General features: G+C 41.1%; 1 protein-coding gene across 2 annotated transcripts in view; it reads left to right on the top strand.

Annotated features, from left to right (window-relative positions):
* Positions 1 to 10,625: 10,625 nt before the first annotated feature.
* CARNMT1 (carnosine N-methyltransferase 1) overlaps positions 10,626 to 22,251 on the top strand; it is a 45,584-nt gene continuing 33,958 nt past the window's right edge. For both annotated transcript variants that reach the window (XM_025360761.1, XM_025360762.1), the window contains exons 1-2: positions 10,626 to 11,085; positions 21,450 to 21,645. In XM_025360761.1, the coding sequence (XP_025216546.1) occupies positions 10,658 to 11,085; positions 21,450 to 21,645 (624 nt within the window). In that variant the 5' untranslated portion in view covers positions 10,626 to 10,657. The remainder of the gene's footprint in view (positions 11,086 to 21,449; positions 21,646 to 22,251) is intronic.

Raw genomic sequence — 22,251 nt, 5'->3', positions numbered from 1 at the left:
GCCTGGGCCTGGGAGGTTGAGGCTGCAGTAAGCCAGTATCATGCCATTGTACTCCAGCCTGGGTAACACAGTGAGACCCTATCAAAAAAAAAAAAAAAGTTTTGTTGAAACGCAGTCATATCACTCCTTTTTGTGTTCTCTGTGATTGTCTGCATGCTATAACAGCAGAGTTGAGTAGTTGTAAGAGGTCTCATGGCCTGCAAAATTGAAAATGTTTATGCACTGATTCTCTGTAGAACAGTGGCCACCAAGTTTTTGGCATCAGGGACTCGTTTCATGAAAGACAATTTTCCCCACAGACCCCGGGTTGCAGGGGGATGGTTTTGGGATGATTCAAGTGCATTACATTTATTGTGCACTTTATTTCTATTATTATTACATTGTAATATATAATGAAATAATTATACAGCTCACCATAATGTAGAATCAATGGGACTCCTGAGCTTGTTTTCCTGCAACTAGACGGCCCCATCTGGGGGTGATGGGAGACAGTGGCAGATCATCAGGAATTAGATTCTCATAATGAGCACACAACTTAGATCCCTCGCATGCGCAGTACACAATAGGGTCCATGCTCCTATGAGAATGTAATGCCAAAGCCGATCTGAGAGGAGGTGGAGCTCAGGAGGCAATGTGAACGATGAGAAGTGGCTGTAAATTCAGATGAAGCTTCACTTGCTTGCCTACCACTCACCTCCTGTGTGGCCTGTTTCCTAACAGGTCACCGAATGATATTGGTCCATGGCCTGGGGGTTGCGGACCCCTGCTATAGAAGTTCGTCAATGCCTGCTCTATACATGTTCATTGTATGTTTACAGGTTGCCCTCACTGTGCAAGGCACAGTGCTGACCAAGGACAACCTATGCCTTAAATGAGTTCACATTCTACTGGGGAACCAGATATTTTAGCAGTGTGAGAAACTTAGTAACTGAGGAGTGACTCTTTGGGGGATGATAAGGTAAGGGGTTGAGAGGGAAGTCATGGGATTGACTGGAAAGATGGCCCGTGGCCCACATGGGAAGGACGTTATATGTTATGTCAGGGAACTTAAGACTCTGCCCAATAAACAGTGGAACACCATGGAGGGATTTGAATCAGAAGAGTAACATAATCAATTCACATTGGACAAAAAAGTTATTTATTGAAAAAAGAATAATCTGGAGTCACTCTATATCTAGTGGCACTGGAGGAAAGTCTGGAGGCTGGCAGATTAGTTAAAAAGTGTTGGCCCAATGACTGGACTATACTAAGCCCTGACCCAAATAATTTTTATGCAATGTATTTATTAGCAAGTAAAGCACACACCAGCATTTCATTGGGCATAGAGCATAGAACACAAAAAAGTAAACCAGGCCGGGCGCTGTGGCTCAAGCCTGTAATCCCAGCACTTTGGGAGGCCGAGACTGGCGGATCACAAGGTCAAGAGATCGAGACTATCCTGGCTAACAAGGTGAAACCCCATCTCTACTAAAAAAAATACAAAAAAACTAGCCGGGCGAGGTGGCAGTCGCCTGTAGTCCCAGGTACTCGGGAGGCTGAGGCAGGAGAATGGTGTAAACCCAGGAGGTGGAGCTTGCAGTGAGCTGAGATCGCGTCACTGCACTGCAGCCTGGGCGACAACGCGAGACTCCGTCTCAAAAAAAAAAAAAAAAAAAGTAAACCAAAGCCAAACATTAATTAAATATACATATTTAGTTAATTATGCTTATAGTGTGGGTATATATTAAATCAGAGAGAACTCATTCCTTGAAGAAGATTTAGTTGGTTTTTTTTTTCTGTTTAAACACGAAGATAAAGTTATTTTCACTTGTCTTCTTAGAAGCAAACTCTCCCATCTCTACCCCACTGTTTGCCTTTCTTCTTTCATGCTTTAATTTTTTATTAAAGACAGGGTCTCTCTCTGTTGCCCAGGTTGGAGTACAGTGGTACAATCATAGCTCACTGCACCCTTGAACTCTTGGGCTCAGGTAATCCTCCTGCCTCAAGCCTCCCGAGTAGTTAGGGCTAATTTTTCAATTTCTTGCATGTTGCCCAGGCTGGTCTCAAACTGTTGACCCCAAGCAATCCTCCCACCTCAGACTTCCAAAGTGCTAGGATTACAGGTGTGAGACACTGTGCCCAACCCACCCTTCTTCTTGATAAGAGATGAGAGAGATTTGATTGGATTAGGTATCAGGTATCATGTGTTTCAGAACCATGAAGATGATATTTAGTCTAAGCCAGATAAGGTAATTCTATATTTTTTGTTTATTATTTAGAACGTGATACACTTCTGGGAAATCTGCTGGGGGCCTTCCAAGAAAAGTATCCCTACAGAAGAAGAGACATATGGAGGAGGAAACACACCTTCTTCTTTGCTGGATTTGCTGTATCTGGGTGTGATGCCTGGAACTGTGGCAACCATGTTTTGATCATGGGAGACTAAACTAACATGCTAAAAATACCAGAGCAAAAGCCTGAGAAAAACTGGGTCCTTGATGGTACTGATGACCCAGCCTAGGGTTATTACAGCTTGAAACTTCATTTTATTTTACATAGTAAATGTCTATATTGTTTAAGCTGGTTTTAGTTGGGTATTCTGTTCATATTGTTTAGAGCATCCTGACATAGGTTCCCAGAGAAAACAATACATATGAGGGTTCTTTTTTGTTTGTTTGTTTTTGACAAAGTCTCACTCTATTGGCCAAGTTGTAGTGCAGTGGTGCAATCTTGGCTCACTGCAACCTCCACCTCCAGGGTTCAAGCGATTCTCCTGCCTCAGCCTCCCAAGTGGCTGGGATTACAGGCCAGCGCCACCATGCCTGGCTAATTTTTGTATTTTTAGTAGAGACAATGTTTCACTATGTTGGCCAGGCTGGTCTTGAACTTCTGACCTCAGGTGATATGCCTGCCTTGGCCTTCCAAAGTGCTGAGATTACAGGCATGAGCCACCATGCCTGGCCATATATGAGGTTTTAATCTATCATATATGGACCGAGATGTATATGTTCTGAGATGTATATGGACTGAGATGTATATGTTCTGCTGGAGCAGTGCTTTTCAAAACTTTAACGTGCCTGTGAATCACCTCGGGATCTTGTTTAAATGCCAATTCAGATTCAGTAGGGGAGGTGTGAGATACTGCATTCCTAAGAGTATCCCAGGAGATATAAATGAGCTGGTGCAGGGTTCATACTTTGAAGTAGCAAAGGTGGACTGCAGGTATCACTCATTAAGCGTTGGGTAGAGGGGAACCTTCCAGAGACTGAAAGGATTTTAAATAGAGAGATAGGAGTCATGATAGGGTGTTAGAGTGATTCTGCTAATTCAAATAGGATAGCCCACTCTTACCTTTTATTAATAATTTCAGAAAAGGTCAGGTCCAGATCATAAAACCAGGCCAAGATCTTGGAGACTGGCTTTGCAGTGAAGAAGGAAGTAGAAAGTGCCTTTCTTACTTGTATGAGGGCCTCAGACAAAACACAAATCTGTGCTTCTGGCAGAGCTTTCAGATGAATTTTATAGGGCTTTTGCCCTGGACATCCTGTGGTACATCTTTGCCACTAAAAGTAATTTAAAAAAACAAAAATAATCTGTAAGATAAATATAAGGAAGTCCAACCAAATTCTGACATTTTCCCCCATGATTATTATTTTGATGCTTCTTGGGGAAGTAAATTCATAATTCAGCCGAGCACAGTGGCTCACACCTTTAATCTCAGCATTTTGGGAGGCTAAGGTAGGAGGTTCACTTGAATCCAGGAATTGGAGACCAGCCTGGGCAACATAGTGAGACCTCGCCTCTACAAAAAATAAACAAAATTAGCAGGGCATCGTGTTGCATGCCTGTGGTCCCAGCTACTTGAGAGGCTGAGGATGGAGGATGGCTTGAACAAAGGAGGTCCAGGGTGCAGTGAGCCATATTCATGCCACTGCACTCCAGGCTGGGCAACAGAGCAAGACCTGGTCTCAAATACATACATACATACATGCCCAAAATGTTTTATTAGGGTGCAGTTGCTTGGCTAATACCCTAAGCATGCACGGGAAAGCATTGAATAATGTCAGTTCAGAGTATTCTTTTAACTTGAAATGTTCCCCAACAACAAAAAGATGTAAAGGTTATGGGATGTAAAGATATCTTTGTAGGGACCACTGTAGGACCCCTAGAGAGACTTATTCCTGACAGTACATACCCTATGATGTTTCTCTGTGAACTCACTTAGCACTAATCAGTTACATAAGATCCATTTCACTTCACTTTTTAACCATCCCCTCGAAAATTAACAAAAATAATAGAATTTTCATTCCAAGTTTGAGAATAACCACTGAGCGCGTTAAAACTACGTGCATACAAAAACTGCAACTGGATTCTGGTTCCTGTGATTAAGAAAGAATATAAAAATTCACTAAAGGTGTTCTATGAGTCACCAGGAGTAATAAGACAAAAAACAATTTAATTATTGTATAAAATATTTAAATGGAAAAACTCACTAAAGGCACAAGGTGACTATTTACAGGAATCATATCCCTAGCTCCATAGTGGAGAGCATTCTTATTATTTTAAGAGCAAATTACAATATCCTTCGTGTGGATCCAGGGACAAGAACAAAGAATACAAAGGCAAAACTAGCTAGTTCTCAGTCAAAGACAGTTTTGCATAAAGAACAGAATTAATAGAGGAATCCCAGGAGTAAAAATAATAAATCCTAGAATGATGATGAGAATTGTAAGGGAGCCCTTGTATTAAGTGAAAAAAGCCCCTACTTGCCTTTGCCTTTTTCCTTGAGGTTCTAGATCAACAGCAGTTTGAGTCATTGTTGATATATAAACTAGATTTTTAACATAAAGCGTAAGAAATTGTTTATTTTCTCTGTAAACAGACTCCGTGGGCAATCTAGTCTTTCAGTTTTGGTCAGAAAAATATGTATTTTCTTACCCAACTAAAATGCTAAATCACTACAAACAACAATTATTTACAAATTAATAAGATTTCCAGAAGTAAAACAACTTAATGAAACTTATTTAAAGATAGACAAGACCAACTTTAGCAGAGGCAGTAGATCCAGTAATCATTTCTTGGGCTTGCTTTCAAATTGAGGCTTTGCTTATTAATCAAATGACTTTGAGCAAGGTACTTAATTATAGTGTGCTCATTGGTTTTTTAAAAAGTGTGTGTCGGGGGCTCCCAGCTATTCCAACCCGGGCAACACAACAAGTCCCGGTTTAAAAACAAACAAACAAACAAAAAACCAAAAAAGATGATACCATTGCATTAAGTTATATGCAATGATACATTACAGGGTTTAGTGCAGCGTCTGGCACTTGTAAATTCATTTATTCATTTCAAAAAGTGGTTATAGAAAAATCTCACTTTGCTAGATTCTGGAGATACAAGCACGGACAAAACAGATGTGCCTCCTGCCCTCAGACATATAGTCTACAAGGCAAGGCAGTTAAAAGGTCAGCTAAAACCAACATAATACATATTACAAACTTTCAATGAGGCATTTAACCGAGAAATGTGAGGCTAATAAAAATATATTTAGTAGCTGCTAAACGTTGATGTTTAAAAATATGTATATATACTTAGGATTAATAGATGAGTAGACTTGCACATTTCAAAACCCTTACTTACAAACATTTATTGATTATGAACCATCCTTGAAAATAATGATGGAGTAACTTCATTGGTATGACTGGGAAAACAAGTTGAGTCTTCCTGGTTCAGACAATAGAGCATGGAGTTTAGTGAGTTAACACTGATATAATTAATGGACCTTATTTGAATTCACCAGATGGATGAATCTGTGTGTGGTGTTCATTTGTATGTGAGTTGGTGTGTATATTAATTTTAAAATTTTATTTTATATTTTGTGAGGCGGTCTCCTGAGCCAAAGTGGACTGAGAGAAACGCCTTCATTTTCATGCAATTGTATCTCGTGTATAGATTTCTGTGACCACTGCTGTAGCCAAGATACAGGACAGTTCTACTACAAGTTTCCTGTGAGTTACCCTTTCATAAACACAGACACTGCCCTTATTCCCCACCACCCCCAACCCCCAGTGACTAATCATGTTTTTCATCTCTATAATTTTGTCATTTTGAAAATGCTATATAAATGTAATCATATTACTTGAAGCCAGGAGTTCGAAACAAGCCTGGGCAACCAAGCAAGGCTCCATCTCACAAAAGAAAAAAAAATCAGCCCGATGTGGTGGCACACATCCATAGTCCCAGCTACTCACAGAGGCTGAGGCAGGAACATCGCTTGAACCACGAGCTCAAGACTGCACTGGGCCACTGTCACACCACTGCATTCCAGCCTGGGTGAAAGAGTGAGACCCTATATCTAAAAAAATAAAAATAAAATAAAATAAATGCAATCATACAGTATGTAACCCTTTGAGACTGCTTTTTTTTTTTTTCCCATTCAGCATCATCCCTTTGAGATTCTTCCAAGTTATTACATATGTCAAGAGTTCATTACTTTTCATTGCTGAGTAGTATTCCACGGTACGGATATGCTACAGTTTGTTTAACCATTCATCTGCTGAAGGACACGTGGGTTGTTTACAATTTCTGGCTTTTACAAATAAAGCTGCTATGGACTTTTATGTACAGGTTTTTGTGGGTACATGTCTTCATTTCTCTGAGATAAATCTCTAAGAGTGCAATTGCTGGGTTGTATGGTAAGTGTACATTCAGTTTTGCAAAAAAAATCACTATACTTTTTGCATGACAGTTCACAGCGGACTTGGACTGATCGAATTCTCCCCAGTTTCTCACTTGTATTAATAGTTCTCAAGAATAACTGTAGAATGTGCTAGGAATGCAATATCCTGAGATGAGGTACTGGCTAAAACATCCCAGGCTCTGTTCCAGTCCCTCCTAGAAACAGGATGTCCTTCATCATTTTAGTCCAGCATGTCATGTTGCCTCCAGAATGTAAAATCCAAGATGGTCTGCTTTCCAGGGTCACTCAGCTGTGGTACCAATGGGGTACACACAAATGAGACTCCATCCTCCTGGGGCAGCTTTCCTGAGTCTTGGGAGATTGGCCCACAATGAATCCTATGCTTCTGTTGTCCCTTGTTGCCTAGCTGTAAATAATAAATTCACTTCGTGTAACTTGTACACATGGGTGTTCTGTCTCACCAGACTCAGCTGGTAACCAATGCACAGCAAACCTGCTTTGCACTCTTTTCCAGAGTGGCTGCACCATGTTACGTTCCTAGCAGCAGCATACAAATGCATGTAAGCAGTTTAAGTGCTTAGCCAACAGTTCTTCAGAATAACTAACAAAAGTATAATGCTGCTTTTTACTTATTAATTCCTAGAGATTAATTAGTCTCCTCCTGATAAAAAACATTCCAAATCTTGCAGCTCAAATCACTCTACAGTTTGGGAAGATATTAATGGAAGAAACTCACTACAAAGAACTTAGGTCAAGGAAGTCCTAAGAAAAGTGTTTTAAAACAAGGCTAAAACTTTATTCTAAAGACAACTGAGAGCAGGGAAGGTAACTAACATTTATTGAGCCTATATACCAGGCATTTTTCAGTCTTTATCTCATTTATTCCTCCCAATGACCCTGTAAAAAGGGTAATATGTCTATTTTATAAATTTTACAATTGGCGGGCTTGGTGGCCCATACCTGTAATCCTAATACTTTGGAGGCCAAGGCAGAAATATTGCTTGAGCTCAGGAGTTCAAAACCAGCCTAGGCAAAATAATGAAACCTCATCTCTATTAACAATTTAAAAAAACATTAGCCAGGAGTGGTGACGCATGCCTGTTGTCCCAGATACTCAAAAGGCTGAGGTGGAGGGATCACTTGAGGCCAGGAGATCGAGGCTTCAGTAAGCCATGATCACATCACTGCCCTCCAGCCTGGGTGACAGAGCCAGACTCTGTCCTCCCCACCTCCCCCAAACAAATAAACACAAAAAAGAAAGAAAAGAAAAAGGAATATAAGAAACATTGCAATTGAGGCTTTACATAATGTTTCATACAGGTCATGGAGTTACTAGGTGGCGAAGTGAGAATGAGAGGCCCATACTTCCAGCTTCTGCTGCCTTCAGCTCTGGGCAAAGAAACACAGAAGGCAATCAATACATTTGTTGAAAAAAAGAAAAAAGAATAAATGAATGAATGAGTTAACTTCAGCCCTGCTATTTATGTGTCCCTGGGCAGGAAAATTAATTTCTTTGAGTCGATTTCTTCATTTCTTATAGCAAGATAATAATGACATCTAGTTCACAGAGCTAAGGGACAAATAAGGTGATAAACTGGGAAAACAATTTGAAAAATATTAAATAAACGAATGTTAGCTTGCATAATATTTAAAAAGTACAGTCACAGTCCTAAACAAATACTGATAAAATATAGGTATGAGACATGGGTGGGTGTATGAAGATCACTTAATATCTCTGATTCCCTGGTTTCGCCACCTGTAAGATCACAATTGAGTTTAAAGTTGAGCACCTTCATGACACAGACTCTAAGACTTAACAAGTTAGGAAACAGAGTCAAGCAAGCCTCTGCACATGACATCAATTTGAAAATGTTTATTGTACCTCCGAGGATATTGCAAAGTATGGAGCTGATTATCTTCATCCATGACATTCCGGCCTTTATCAATTAGGTCATTGAGACCTATATCAATACATGTAACGAATTACATGTATAACTTGCGTGCACGTGTATATGAGAACAGTATTAGAAAGTTACTACTATTAGTGTTTGGAAAAATAGACATTAGATAGAAAATCTGGAAGAATCGACAAAGAATTGGTATATTGTGTCTGGAGAGGAACATAGTTGGCTAGGGACGAGGTAAAGCAATTATTCACATTTGGCCGAGCGTGGTGGCTCATGCCTGTAATCCCAGCACTTTGGGAAGCCCAGGTAGGTGGATTGCCTGAGTTCAGGGAGAGCAGCCTGGGCAACATGGTGAAACCCCATCTCTACTTTAGTATTTTTTTTTTTTTTGAGACGGAGTCTCGCTGTGTCGCCCAGGCTGGAGTGCAGTGACGCGATCTCGGCTCACTGCAAGCTCTGCCTCCCGGGTTCAGGCCATTCTCCTGCCTCAGCCTCCCGAGTAGCTGGGACTACAGGTGCCCGCCACCACACCCGGCTAATTTTTTGTATTTTTTAGTAGAGACAGGGGTTTCACTGTGTTAGCCAGGATGGTCTCGATCTCCTGCCCTCGTGATCTGCCCGCCTCGGCCTCCCAAAGTGCTGGGGTTACAGGCGTGAGCCACCACGCCTGGCCAGTACAAAAATTAGCCAGGTGTGGTGGCGCATTCCTGTAATACCAGCTACTCGGGATGCTGAGGCAGGAGAATCGCTTGAGCCTGGAAGTCGGGGAGGTTGCAGTGAGCTGAGATGGTGCCACTGCACTCCAGCCTGGGCAACAGAGCGAGATTGTCTCCAATTCATATTTGTAATCCTTTGCACTTTTTTGAATTTTGAAACATGTATTACTGCATTACTATTAATAGACTCACATTTTAGAAAACTTTTATATAAAAATGTTAATATAAGTCATTTTGAGGGTTACTTTTATTTCAACTATTAATTTAAATTATGAAAATATGAAGCCACTTCACTTTCAATATGGCTGTAACTTTTTAACAAACTTTGTGGTCACTGGGCATATTTAACCCTTTGAATAAAGCAATCTTTCCCTTTTATCATTATTTTGTAAGACTCATTTGCCAGGTGGTGGATTAAATTGAATAGAATAAGTTATTTCTTAAGAATAACTTAGTTATTTCCCAAGAGCCACCCTTAGATGCTGGTAGGTGTCACGGTCTTCCCAAGACCAGCAGCTGGATAGAAAGTCCTCGCATTTTTCTCATCTGCTGCTATCCTCAGTAAGGGAGGAATTAGGACTGTCGCAAGCCCCTAAAGACTGGAAAGATGGGACGGGAGCGATGGCTCACGTCTGTAATCCCAGCGATTTGGGAGGCCAAGGGGGGTGGATCACCTGAGGCCAGGAGTTCCAGACCAGCCTGGCCAACGTGGTGACACCCCATCTCTACTAAAAATACAAAAATTAGCCGGGCGTGGTGGCGCGCACCTGTAATCCCAACCACTCGGGAGGCTGAGGCAGGAGAATCGCTTGAACCCAGGAAGCAGAGAGGTTGCAGGGAGCCGAGATCGCACCACTCACTGCACTCCAGCCTGGGCGGGAGAGGGGGGGGGGGGGGGGGGAGAAGAAAAAAAGAATGAAAAGATGGCGCTCACTCCCCACCCCCTTAATTAAAAATAGGAATTTATTTAGGAAGCGAATTAAAATTTAAATTAGGATGGATACAAGAGGTTCCTTCTAGACTTTCTGAAATAAAAATTCCTAATAAATTCATCAAAGCCGAACTTTTCCTTTTTGCCTTTCCCTTCTTTACTAGTGCCTGGGCCTGCGTTCAGCTTCCCGCTCCGCAATCCGGCACTCGCAGGCTCTTAAGGCCCACCCACGCGGCCGCGCACAGGTAACTGCGGCGCCAGCCCCACCCCACCTACGAGCTCCACCTACGAGCTCCTCCTCCGTCCACCGCCCTAGGGCCTCGGCCCCGCCCTTGGAAGCGTGGTCGTGACGTCAGCGCGCTGTCTCCGAAGCCCGGCAGCAAATGAGCGCAGACCGCACGGGCCCTCCGCGTACCGCGGCACACGCATGCGCGTTGGTTCTGGGAGCCCTGAAGACCTGGCGGAGCCCAGCGCGGATGGAGGCCTGAGGGTGGCGGGGGCGGAGCGCGCCGCCAGCTGGGGGCATGTCCGCGGCGGGCGCCGTCTAGAGGAAGGCCAAGCAGCCGCCACCACGCTGTCGGTCGCGGCGAGACGCAAGCGAGCCAGGCCGAGGGCCGCGGCGGCGATGCAGCGACGGCGGCGCCCTCCGCCACCCACCTCCCGGCTGCCCGAGGGCTGCGGGGGAGGCGGCGGTGGGAGCGAGGAGGTGGAAGTGCAGTTTTCCGCTGGGCGTTGGGGCTCGGCCGCGGCGGTTTCGGCGGCGGCGGCGGCGGCCACGCGCAGCACCGAGGAGGAGGAGGAGAGGCTTGAGCGTGAGCACTTCTGGAAGATCATTAATGCCTTCCGCTACTACGGGTAAGGAGCCCGTGGCGGACCCCGGCCCAGACCGTCGGGGCGCCCACTGGTGGCGGCGGACCCGCCGGAACGGGGGCGCTCGCCGTCCCGCCGCCACGCCTCCGAGGCGTCGGGACCCGGCTGCTGCAGCTGACCTCCGGGCCCCGAGTCACCTCGCACCACCCCAGCCCCTCCCGGCCCTGCACACCCGCGTGTCCGCCGCGCCGTCTGCTGCACAGCCTCGTGTCTTCTGACCTCAGGATCAGATTAGCTCTCCTGCCTCCGTCCTCTTAAAGGTTTGGCTTTGAGGCCGGTGGGGGTGACCGGAGAAGCGCTGTAACAATTTCAGATACAAGACGATGGTGGTAGAATCGTCCACTGCTGGGCTGATTGGTGTGTGTGGTCGATGTCCTTCAAACTGAACACATGGAGAGCCCAAGTTCACCTACGCGTGGGATGCTGTAGGACATATTTTCCCAAACTGTTACCAGTGCTTGTAAGAGCAGTTTAAGATTTCCACCCACCCCTTCTTTGGCGCTGTGAACGCACTTGCACATTTGTGTGAGCGATTGAATGATGCTGCTCAGTGTCTTTGGTGGGTGATTAAGGGCGGAAGTGGTCCTGATATTCTAAAATTTGCTAATTATTAGGAGAGAAATGAGAGAAGTCACTATGAGAGCTGCCTTTACGTTCTTTTTTCCTGCAAAAATGTGTCTAATTCTCCCTGGTGTGCTAGGCACTGTGGTAGGACCTTTTAAGTACGCTCCTCATTCATAAAACCAGCTCCCTAACTTCCACGTTTCTTCTAGATAGATGTAAAAGTAGTTTAATCACAAAATTATAATTCCAAGAGCTGAAAGGGACTTAACTGGATTTTCAGGTGAAGATAACACTTTTATTCACGTAAGAGATATGAGTCCACCGGTGACTATGTTCTGAGTCTGCAATTGGAATCAGACAGACATGACCTCCTACGCAGGTAAACCTGTTGCCATAAGTGGGTTCCTGCTGTGCTTTATGCAAACTTTTAAAATATTGTTCATCTCATGTATTATATTTGTTTATATAAATCTCTTGCTTTGCTGTGACCTCCTCAAGGGCAGGGGCTGATTCTTATTTATTTTTATGTCACTAGTGCTTGGCATATGTTGTTTAAGCTCTATTTTTAACAAAACAAATGGTAGCAAAGAAATACATTTCTCATTCCCAAATAGTCTGTCAAGTTTTTGACGGATAGTTAAATTAGTTTACTAGTCTGAATTTAGAAGCTTGCTTAATGAAAGCTTAAAGTTATTTGGAATCTGATTGTACATGTGATAGGAACTTTTGAACTTCGAAGATCTTGATGAAATAATTTACTGATTAAATCCAGAAATAGGGACCAGGGACAGCATTACTTTACAGAGCCCAAAAGAGTAGTTTGGATATTTTATTTCTCCGGATTTAGTAGTAACAGAGGGAGCAAGGCAGACCATCAGAGAATTGAATTTGATGCAGGAATTGTGACTGAAATAACCATGCAGTTAGGGAACATCAGATAGCTAACATCAGCTAACATCAGATAGCTAAGACTGGGAGATACAGAAAAGTCTGGTACATTTTGCTCTTGAAAAATCTAGAAAGAATATTGGGAAATGTTTTGGGAATATAGTGGACCCATTTAGTTAAGTGTGTAGTCGTACTTACTTTTAATATATTAGGACCAATTTAAAATTGATGTTTGTGGGTAAGTATGGGATGGGACTTTATTGGGGTAGGGGTTGATCAGGAACAGAAGTGTGGCAATATAGAGAAGAGTTCTTGTGTGAATATTCTAGTGTTTGTGATACTATTTCCTATACTCAATTCTTTACTGGTGTAATGTTGGATTCAGGGCATCTCATTTTTTAAAAAAATCGTTTTTATTTGTATAGACTCTCTTGAAACACTTCATATACTTGGACTGAAAATAGTATAACATCAAAAATATGCTTTTTAAAATCTCACTTAAAGGCTAGGGGTACAGAAAACGTTATGTAGCAGAAAACAGTGGATTGTTACATTCTAATATTTTGTGATCTTCTAGACTTAAACTGCTTGTAGCCACTAATCATATCTGGATAAATTTAAGCTAAAATTAATCAGTATTTAATAAACTTTAAAATCTAGTTGCTCAGTTTTACTACCCACATTTCAGGTGCTCAATAGCTACATGTAGCTAGAGTCTGTTGTATTGGACAGTGCAAATAAAAGCTTTTCCATTATCGAAGTAGATTGTGATGGACAATCCGGTTCTACACATTTAGCAAGTACAGCTGACCCTTAAACAATATGGATCTGACTGCACGGGTCCATTTATACACAAATTTTTTCAAATAAACATTGGAAAATTGTTTTGAGATTTGCAAGAATTTGAAAAACAGCAAACTTGCATAGCCTAGAAATATTGAAAAAATTAAGAAAAAGTTATGCCATGAATGCATATGTGTAGATATTAGTTTATCATTTACTACCATAAAATATACACAAATCTATTACAGAAAGTTAAAATTTATCAAACCGTACACAAACACAGATCTTACATGGAGCCATTTGCAACTGAGATAAATGTAAACAAGCAAAGATGTAGCATTAAATCATAGTTGCATAAAATTATCTGTAGTAGATATGGTACTACTGTAATAATTTTGTAGCCACTTGCTGTTGCTTTTGCAGTGAGCTCAAATGTTGCCAGTATCTGCTTGAAAAAATCACTCTGCTTTTGTCTGTCCAGTAAATTGCCTATAGCAGTAAACAGATTTCATCAAACTTAATGCAATACCATAAACCTTAAATAACACCATGGGTCCCGTATGAAGTGCCACTGGTGATGCTGGAAGTGCTCCCAAGAAGCAGAGAAAAGTCAAGACATTACAAAAAAAAGTCGATTTGTTCCATATGTACTGTAGATAGAGGTCTGCAGCAGAGGTTGCCCCCCAACCCCATTTCAGACAGAGGATTTATCTTGTAGTCAAACAATGTAAATTTGCAGTATTGATAAATGCAGTGCAGTAATGTAAATGTATTTTTCCTTTCTTATGACTTTAATATTTTCTTTAGCTTTATTGTAAGAATATAGTACGTAATATATTAACATACAAAATATCCGTCAGTTGTTTATGTTATTGGTAAGGCTTTTGGTCAGTAGTAGGCTATTAGTAGTTAAGTTTTTGGTGAATTAAAGTTGCATGTGGGTTTTCGACTGCACAGGGGGTTGGTGTACCAACCCAAGTATTGTTCAGGGGTCAACTGTACGTCCAGATTTTGCAGGGAACAATTTTACTGCTATATGTCTTTTAGTTAATACATAGGAGATTTAGATAAAAGCTCATAAAGCAAGGAATGTCTTTTGATTAATACTTTCTAATGGGTTCCAATTTTGTGATTCCTACAGATTTTGCTTAGATGACATTCTGATTAAGGTAAAAATGGGTATAGCTCATTTGTATTGAATAGCAAAAGTTAGTTTTATAACCCAGTGTTGTTATGAATGAAGCACCTTAGCACATAGACAATACTAGAGTTGAAAAGCTGAAAGTCTTTTCAGAAACTTCTTACTTTTAGAAATAACAGGATGAGATTTTTAAATATCGAGATTCGGAGCCGATTTTTGCAGGTGAGGATGTGGATAGACACAAAGCAGTAAGCAACTTGCTCAGGGTTACACAATCCGGTTGTGGTAGAATCTGACCTAAAATCCAAAACTGTTACCTAAAATTTTATGGTGCGTTAATGCAGAGTTATACTAGTAAGACAAATTTAATGTTAGGTATTTAATAAAGATTTAAAATGAATCAAGACAGGCTTTATTTCTAACAAGTTACGTTTTTTTCTATTTGGATTTCCCAGAGTAGTTCAGCTAAGTGCAGAGGAATGGGCCTATGACCATGGCATTTAGCTCAGACCTGGTGTGGGCTCACCCTGATGACAGGTGACTAAATCTGAGTTGAGGTCACTGCTGACATCAGCTTTCTAGAGAGAGTTGGAGGCAGAGATACCACCATTGAGGAAAAATGGCTATTAAGTTTACTTTCTCCTCTTATCAGCAAGAGAATGTCGCCTCCTGATGCTGACTTAGTTCGGAACCAAGGAGAGTCTGATTTTTGTAAAATATTCCTTCAAAGCAGGTTTGACAGAGTTTCTTAAAGGGGCCAGGCAGTAAATATTTTAAGCTCTGAAGGCCAAGCGGTCTCTTGTTACAACTCATCAACTCTGCCCTTGAATGGAAGGAGCCTTAGGCTTTGTGTAATCAAATAGTGTGACTGTGTACCAATAAGACTACAAAAAAACCAAGTAGCCAGTGGGCCCCTGCCTTGAAGCAATACCGATAGGGTAAGCATGTGCAGGATAGTGAAGTTAGCCCCAGTTATAAGGGTATAGTAAGGATTGGACTATATTCTCAACTTTAGGAAGATCCCACCTATTTTAAGAGTCACTGGTGGATGTATGTTATGGCAGCTTTGCACACCAGTAAGTAACCAGGGGTTTAAGAATCTCATCCTGCTCTGTGGAGTTACTTCTGTATCAAGAATTGACAGCTCTTCTAACCAATCTATAACTCATCTCAACTCACCCTTGCAATCTTGATACTACTTGGTAATAAGTAATATCTCTGGAAAACCAAAAGTGGCACCTGTGGGAATGTAACTGAACGTTTATTGCTTTTTACATTTGCTGAAGTACAGAGATACTGAATAATGACCAAGATGACACTTGTGTTTTAGAAGAATTCATCTGATTAGAGGTGGGGCAGGAAGGGTAGGGGAGGAGTTAGGAAGTAGAATTGGAAAGTATCCTGGGCTTATTGATTATGGGACTAGGAGAAGAGACATTTAGGATGACTCCTTAATTACTTTTATTTTTTTTGAAACGGAGTCTCGCTCTGTTGCCCAGGCTGGAGTGCAGTGGCACGATCTCAACTCACTGCAACATCTGCCTCCCAGATTCAAGCAATTCTTCTGCCTCAGCTTCCCAAGTAGCTGGGATTACAGGTGCATGCCACCATGCCCGGCTAATTTTTTGTATTTTTAGTAGAGACAGGGTTAGCCAGGATGGTCTCGATCTCGAACTCCTGACCTGAGGTGAACTGCCCACCTTGGCCTCTCAAAGTGCTGGGATTACAGGCGTGAGCCACCATGCCCAGCTGATGACTCTTTAATTTCTAACTTGGGTGCATTTGTTAATATTAGCCATGAAGGAAGGAGTGCAGGTTTTTGTGGGGCATGTGCTAAGTTCACTTTGGGTATGAGTTTTGAGGTGTGGTGAGAGGGAAGTTGTGGGGCATCCAGTGCCCAAGAGTAAACACTAGGAAGAAAGGCTGTTCAATCTGTTGACGGTGAATTGTAAACTGTCAAAGCTCTGCTGTTTACCTAACTTGTTGTGGCCATTTAGTTCCTTTAATGTCATACTCTGTTGTTAGGAATGTAAATTGATGGAGTCTTTCTACACATCATTTTATATCAAGAACCTTAAAAATACTTACTCCTGGCCAGGTGTGGGGGCTCACGCCTGTAATCCTAATACTTCGGGAGACCGAGGTTGGCCGATCACTTCAGGTCAGGAGTTCGAGATCAGCCTGACCAACATGGTGAAACCCCATCTCTACTAAAAATATAAAAATTAGCCGGGCATGGTGGTGTGCACCTGTAGTCCCATCCACTTACAAGGCTGAACCAGAAGAATCGCTTGAAGCTGGGAGGCAGAGCTTGCAGTGAGTTGAGACTATGCCACTGTACTCCAGCCTAGGTGACAGAGTGAGACTCCATCTCAAAAATAAAGTTTTCCTTCTCACCTGGTAATTCTGCGAGAATTTATGCTAATTTTTCCCCTAAATTATAGACAGATTTTGAATACAAAATGTTCATCATAAAAACAGGTGAGTGTCTAAATGACCAGTAGTTGGGAAATAGCTAAATAACTGTTGGTTACATAAGATGGAATGAAGAACATCCACTTTGTACCCCACAAATATATACAATTATAATTTGTCAGCATTCAGCTTAAAAAAAGTAAGATGCTAGATTACTTTTTTTTTCTTCTCTATTTTGGAGACAGGGTTTTGCTCTGTTACCCAGCCTGTAGTGCAGTGACACAATCATGGCTCACTGTACCCTTGACTTTCTAGACTCTAGCAGTTCTCCTGCCTCAGCCTCCTGAGTAGGTGAGACTACGGGCATGCACCACCACACCTGGCTAATTCTGATTTTTTCATTTTTTTTGTAGAGATGAGGGTCTTGCTGTATTGCCCAGGCTGGTTTTGAACACCTGGCCTCAAATAGGCTTCCCACTTTGGCCTCCCAAAATACTGGGATTACTGGCATGAGCCACTGCAACTTTGTATTAAGCAAAACAGAAATGTGCCAAAAGGTTAGAAGTGGTTCCCTCTAGAAGAGGAATTATTAGGCCTTCTTTCCCTGAGTACTTTTAATTTCTACATTTTTCACACTTTGAACATTTTAGTAATATAAATGAAATATACCTACCGGTTTTTTGAATAGTAGGTGTATATATAGTATATGTATTTATACTGCATATACTATTTATACTATATATACGCTGTGTATATATACTATATATAGTATATATTTATACTATATATACTATGTATATAGTGTGTATATATAGTATATTGAACAGTAGGTATATGTGTAGTATATATATTTTGAGTGCTTGCTGTGTTTTCAAGCTATTGGGCTAAATCTTTTGAGTACGTTATTTCCAATGAAACGCTGTCTGGTAAGCAGAGGAACATAATGCTACCTATCTAATTATGGAGATGTTTCAGAATAATCAGTATTAACTGACTTGGTTTAGTCCTTGGCATTTATTAAATCTCAATAAATGGTAGCTTCCATGGTCACCTCATTGTTGTTCATTCTTTATCTTGCTTCTCTACATGAGAGAGTTGCACAAAAGAAGGAAGTAGTTTTCCTGGTGTCGTGGCAAATAGGTGTTATAACCCGGATTTCATCCCTGATCTTTCTGACTTCAAAGCTCATTATTATACTCTCCCCAGAGGGGGATGTCAGTGGAGCTTCTGCCAACTTGATCTCTTCACCTTATCCCCAAGGGCCCCCCACACCAAGCCACCACACACAAGCTTGTAAAAACACGACCAGCCAGGTTTTTGCTTGTTCGTCAGGAGCTTCTTCTGAAGTTCATTACTGTTTGGCAGTTGGAATAATTTGGCAGAGGGTAAAAATAAGAAAATCGTTTGGATGAATAAAGATTTAAGAAACCAAACGACAAAGGTTTTGAAATTGAAAATGAAAATAAGGCCGGGCACAGTGGCTCAGGCCTATAATCCCAGCACTTTGGGAGGCAGAAGCGGGTGGATCACGAGGTAAAGACATCGAGACCATCCTGGACAGTATGGTGAAACCCCGTCTCTACTAAAAATACAAAAATTAGCCGAGCGTGGTGGCACATGCCTGTAGTCCCAGCTACTTGGGAGACTGAGGCAGGAGAGTCGCTTGAACCTGGGAGGGGGAGGTTGCAGCGAGCTGAGATCGTGCCACTGCACTCCAGCCTGGGCAAGACAAGACTGCGTCTCAAAAAAAAAAAAATAGAAAATGAAAAATACTTCCATTTTTATTTAATATTGAATTAATACCAAAGAACATTTAAACACACACACATATATATATAGATATAAAATGTAAGGAATGATACAGTGAACACTCATCAATCACCTAGTTTTTAAAAAACATTATCCTGTCTCTTTCACCCTCAGAATCATTAACCTGAATTTTTACTTCTTGACTTTGTAGTTTTTCCACATATGCTCAGTCCCTGAATAATAATATTTAGTTTTCTATGAAATGCAATTGTACATTATGTGTTTTCCTGCAATTTTTTCAACAAATGTGTATGTTCTTGAGTTTTATCCACCTGGTGATGGGAGTAGCCAGTTTCTGCCCAAATATATTTAGAGGTTTGTTCTGGGCCAATATGATAGTGACCGCAGCCTGTGGTTACACGATCTCAGAGGACCCTGACAAAGTGCGCTCTAGGTGGTCAGGTTACAGCTTGGTTTTATACATTTTAGAGATACAGGATTACATGGAAGGTATATATTGATCTCGCACAAAAGGCAGGACGTCTTAAAGAGGGGGTTACAAGTCATAAGTGGGTTTTAAGGATTCTTCAGTTGGTACTTGGTTGATAGAGGTAAGCTGTGGTAAGTAGAAAGGAATGCCTGAGTTAAGGGACTTGTGGAGGCCAAGGTTCTTGTTAAGTTAAATGAAGCCTTCTAGGTAGCAGCCTTCAGAGGGAAGAGATACTAAATGTCACTTTTTAGACTTTAATGTTGTCAGGCTCTCAGTTAATCTCTCCTGGATCCAGGAAAGGCCTAGAAAGGGAAGGCCTGGTTGCATTCATGGAGATTCTCCACAGATGCACGTTTCCCCTAGGAAACATGGCTTTGCAGGGCCATTGAAATCTGTTGGCCCTGTGGCAGCCATTTCAAAATGTCAAAGAAATATATTTTAGGGTAAAATATTCTGATTTCCTTCTGAGTCTGCTATTTGTCATAAGATGCCATACCAGAATTAGGTTGGAAAGTAAGCCATATTATATAGGGTTAATAAAAAACCTGTCTAACGAGATTTTATAATTTGTAAGGCATGATGCTCCAGGCCTCTTAGTGAGGAACTTGGAGAAGAGAGAGAGAGAAAAAAAAAATCAGTGTTTAGTCCTTACATATTATTGTATGAACTGTAATTTACTCATTTTGCTGCATTCCACTGTATATACTGTAATTTCTTCATTCTACAGTAACTATACGATAATTTCTGATAATAGACCTTCGGGTTGTTTCCAGATATTTTGTTACTTTTTTTTTTTTTTTTTGAGATGGAGTCTTCCTCTGTCGCCCAGGCTGGAATGCAGTGGTGCAATCTCGGCTCACTGCGACCTCTGCCTCCTGGGTTCAAGCGATTCTCCTGCCGCAGCCTTCCAAGTAGCTGGGATTACTGGTGGGCACCACGATGCCCAGCTAATTTTTGTATTTTAGTAGAGATGGGCTTTCACCATGTTGGCTAGCTAGACTGGTCTTGAACTTCTGACCTCAAGTGATCCGCCCACCTTGGCCTCCCAAAGTGCCAAGGTATTAGAGGGATGAGCCACTGTGCCTGGCTTGTTTGTTATTTCTGACAGTACTGTGACAAAAATTGTTCATATTTCATGGGGCCCATTTGCAAGAGTTTCTAGGAGTATAATTACTAGGTCATAAGGCAAATACTATGCTAAATTGTACTAGGTAATACTCTAATTTGCCAAAGTGGTTGCACTAATGTATACACTTACCATTAGTGTATAAATGTCCTAATTATACCATATTTTCACCAAAATTTGATATAGTCAGGCTTTTACATTTTGGCCATCTTGTCAATGTAAAAATAATATACTATGAGTATATATTTAACTTTAAAAAATGATGTTCTTATGGCTAGGCGTGGTGGCTCATGTCTGTAATCGCAGCACTCTGGGCAGCCAGGGCAGGCAGATTGCATGAGCCCAGGAGTTTGAGACCAGCCTGGGCAACATGGTGAAACCCATCTCTACAAAAAAATACAAAAATATTAGCTGAATGTGGTGGCGCATGTCTGTAGTCCCAGCTACTTGGGAGGCTGAGGTGGGAGGATGACTTGAACCTGGGAGGCAGAGGTTGCAGTGAGCCGAGACTGTGCCACTGCATTCCAGCCTGGGTGACAAGAGCGAAACTCCCTCTCAAAAATAATAATAGTTAAGTAAATATAAGTAAAAATGATGTTCTGTTTTCTGGTTTTATGAATAAGTGGTCCCCAAAGTGACCTTTGGGGTCATTTTTGGAATGCAAATTGTGGATATTGTTAAGTAAAACACTATAGAATTTCAATTTTTATTTGCTTGGTAATTTGTAGTATATAAGATCTTCTGTGATATTTTTAAAAATTCGACTTGGCTTGCTTTTAGTTAATTTCGGGACATTTTGTGTGTATTATAATTTCACAGCAGTATTTATTTTGCTACTTAAAGATGGAAAAATCTAAAGCATTAAGTTGGTTTTGCTGAAAATTTTAAGTTTAATACACAAAAGTAAATTAATTGTACATCAGTCTTCTTTTCCCCCTTCTAATTGGTGCATATGTTTACTTTTACTAGTGATAAACCATTTGTATTTTGCTTGCTTAGAGAAGGATTTGTAATAAAGTAAAAACATATACAACTTTCTAAGTTAATGCCTTTTTAAAAGCCAAGAGATTGTAAATGATAGGACAGTATCCAGCGTAAGAAGGAAATAATTGTACAGAAAGACAACCTTAAAATAAGATTGGCCTCTGGTGAGAATTCTTTTGCGAATTTAAAAAACACCTTTTATGTTTTAGCACCAGTATGCATGAGCGAGTGAACCGAACAGAAAGACAATTTCGATCACTTCCAGCTAACCAACAGAAACTACTTCCTCAGTTTCTTCTTCACTTGGACAAGATCCGGAAATGCATTGATCATAATCAAGAAATACTACTGACCATTGTGAATGATTGCATACATATGTTTGAAAATAAAGAATATGGAGAAGATGTATGTGAAAGTTTGTTCTATTTGTGTTTATTTTAGGGTCAACCTCTGTATTTTGAGGTCTTTTAATATTTCTGGATTTCATTTTTATATCTGGCACAGGCTATTTGCTCTACTCAGAAAGTTATAACTTAAATGTTCAGTCATTTGATTAGGCTTAATAGAACAGTATGCCAGAGACTGGATCTATTCGCTGGTTTTCCTTTTTTAAGTACTAATGTAATTGTTGGGATTTTGATGCATTTTGACATAATGTTCTGTTTTGGGATATAAAGTTAGTGACTTAAATTTTTAAAAGCAACTTTACTAGCTAGAAATTAACTTCCCTTGCTTAACTCATATTTTTTCACTGTCTTGTATCTATTGCTGTTCATCTTTTATTGTAAGAAATTATTTTCACTTATAAATCTCAAGGGACTGGCAGTACATAGAAACTGAAGTCCTCTTTTTGTATCCACAGGATGGATACAGTTGGGCCACTCCAGTGTGAGCCTCTCCATGCTGCCCCATCAATGACCTGGAGGGACTTTCTTCCCTCTCTTAGAGAGGATGTTCAGTCTCCATAGCAGCTCAGTGTGGTCCTCTCCTGAGTAAAGACTGCTTAATTAT

The sequence above is a fragment of the Theropithecus gelada genome, chromosome 15 (assembly GCF_003255815.1).
Source record: "Theropithecus gelada isolate Dixy chromosome 15, Tgel_1.0, whole genome shotgun sequence".
NCBI classification, from domain to species: Eukaryota; Metazoa; Chordata; class Mammalia; order Primates; family Cercopithecidae; genus Theropithecus; species Theropithecus gelada.
This window is presented reverse-complemented; position numbering and strand designations above follow the sequence as displayed.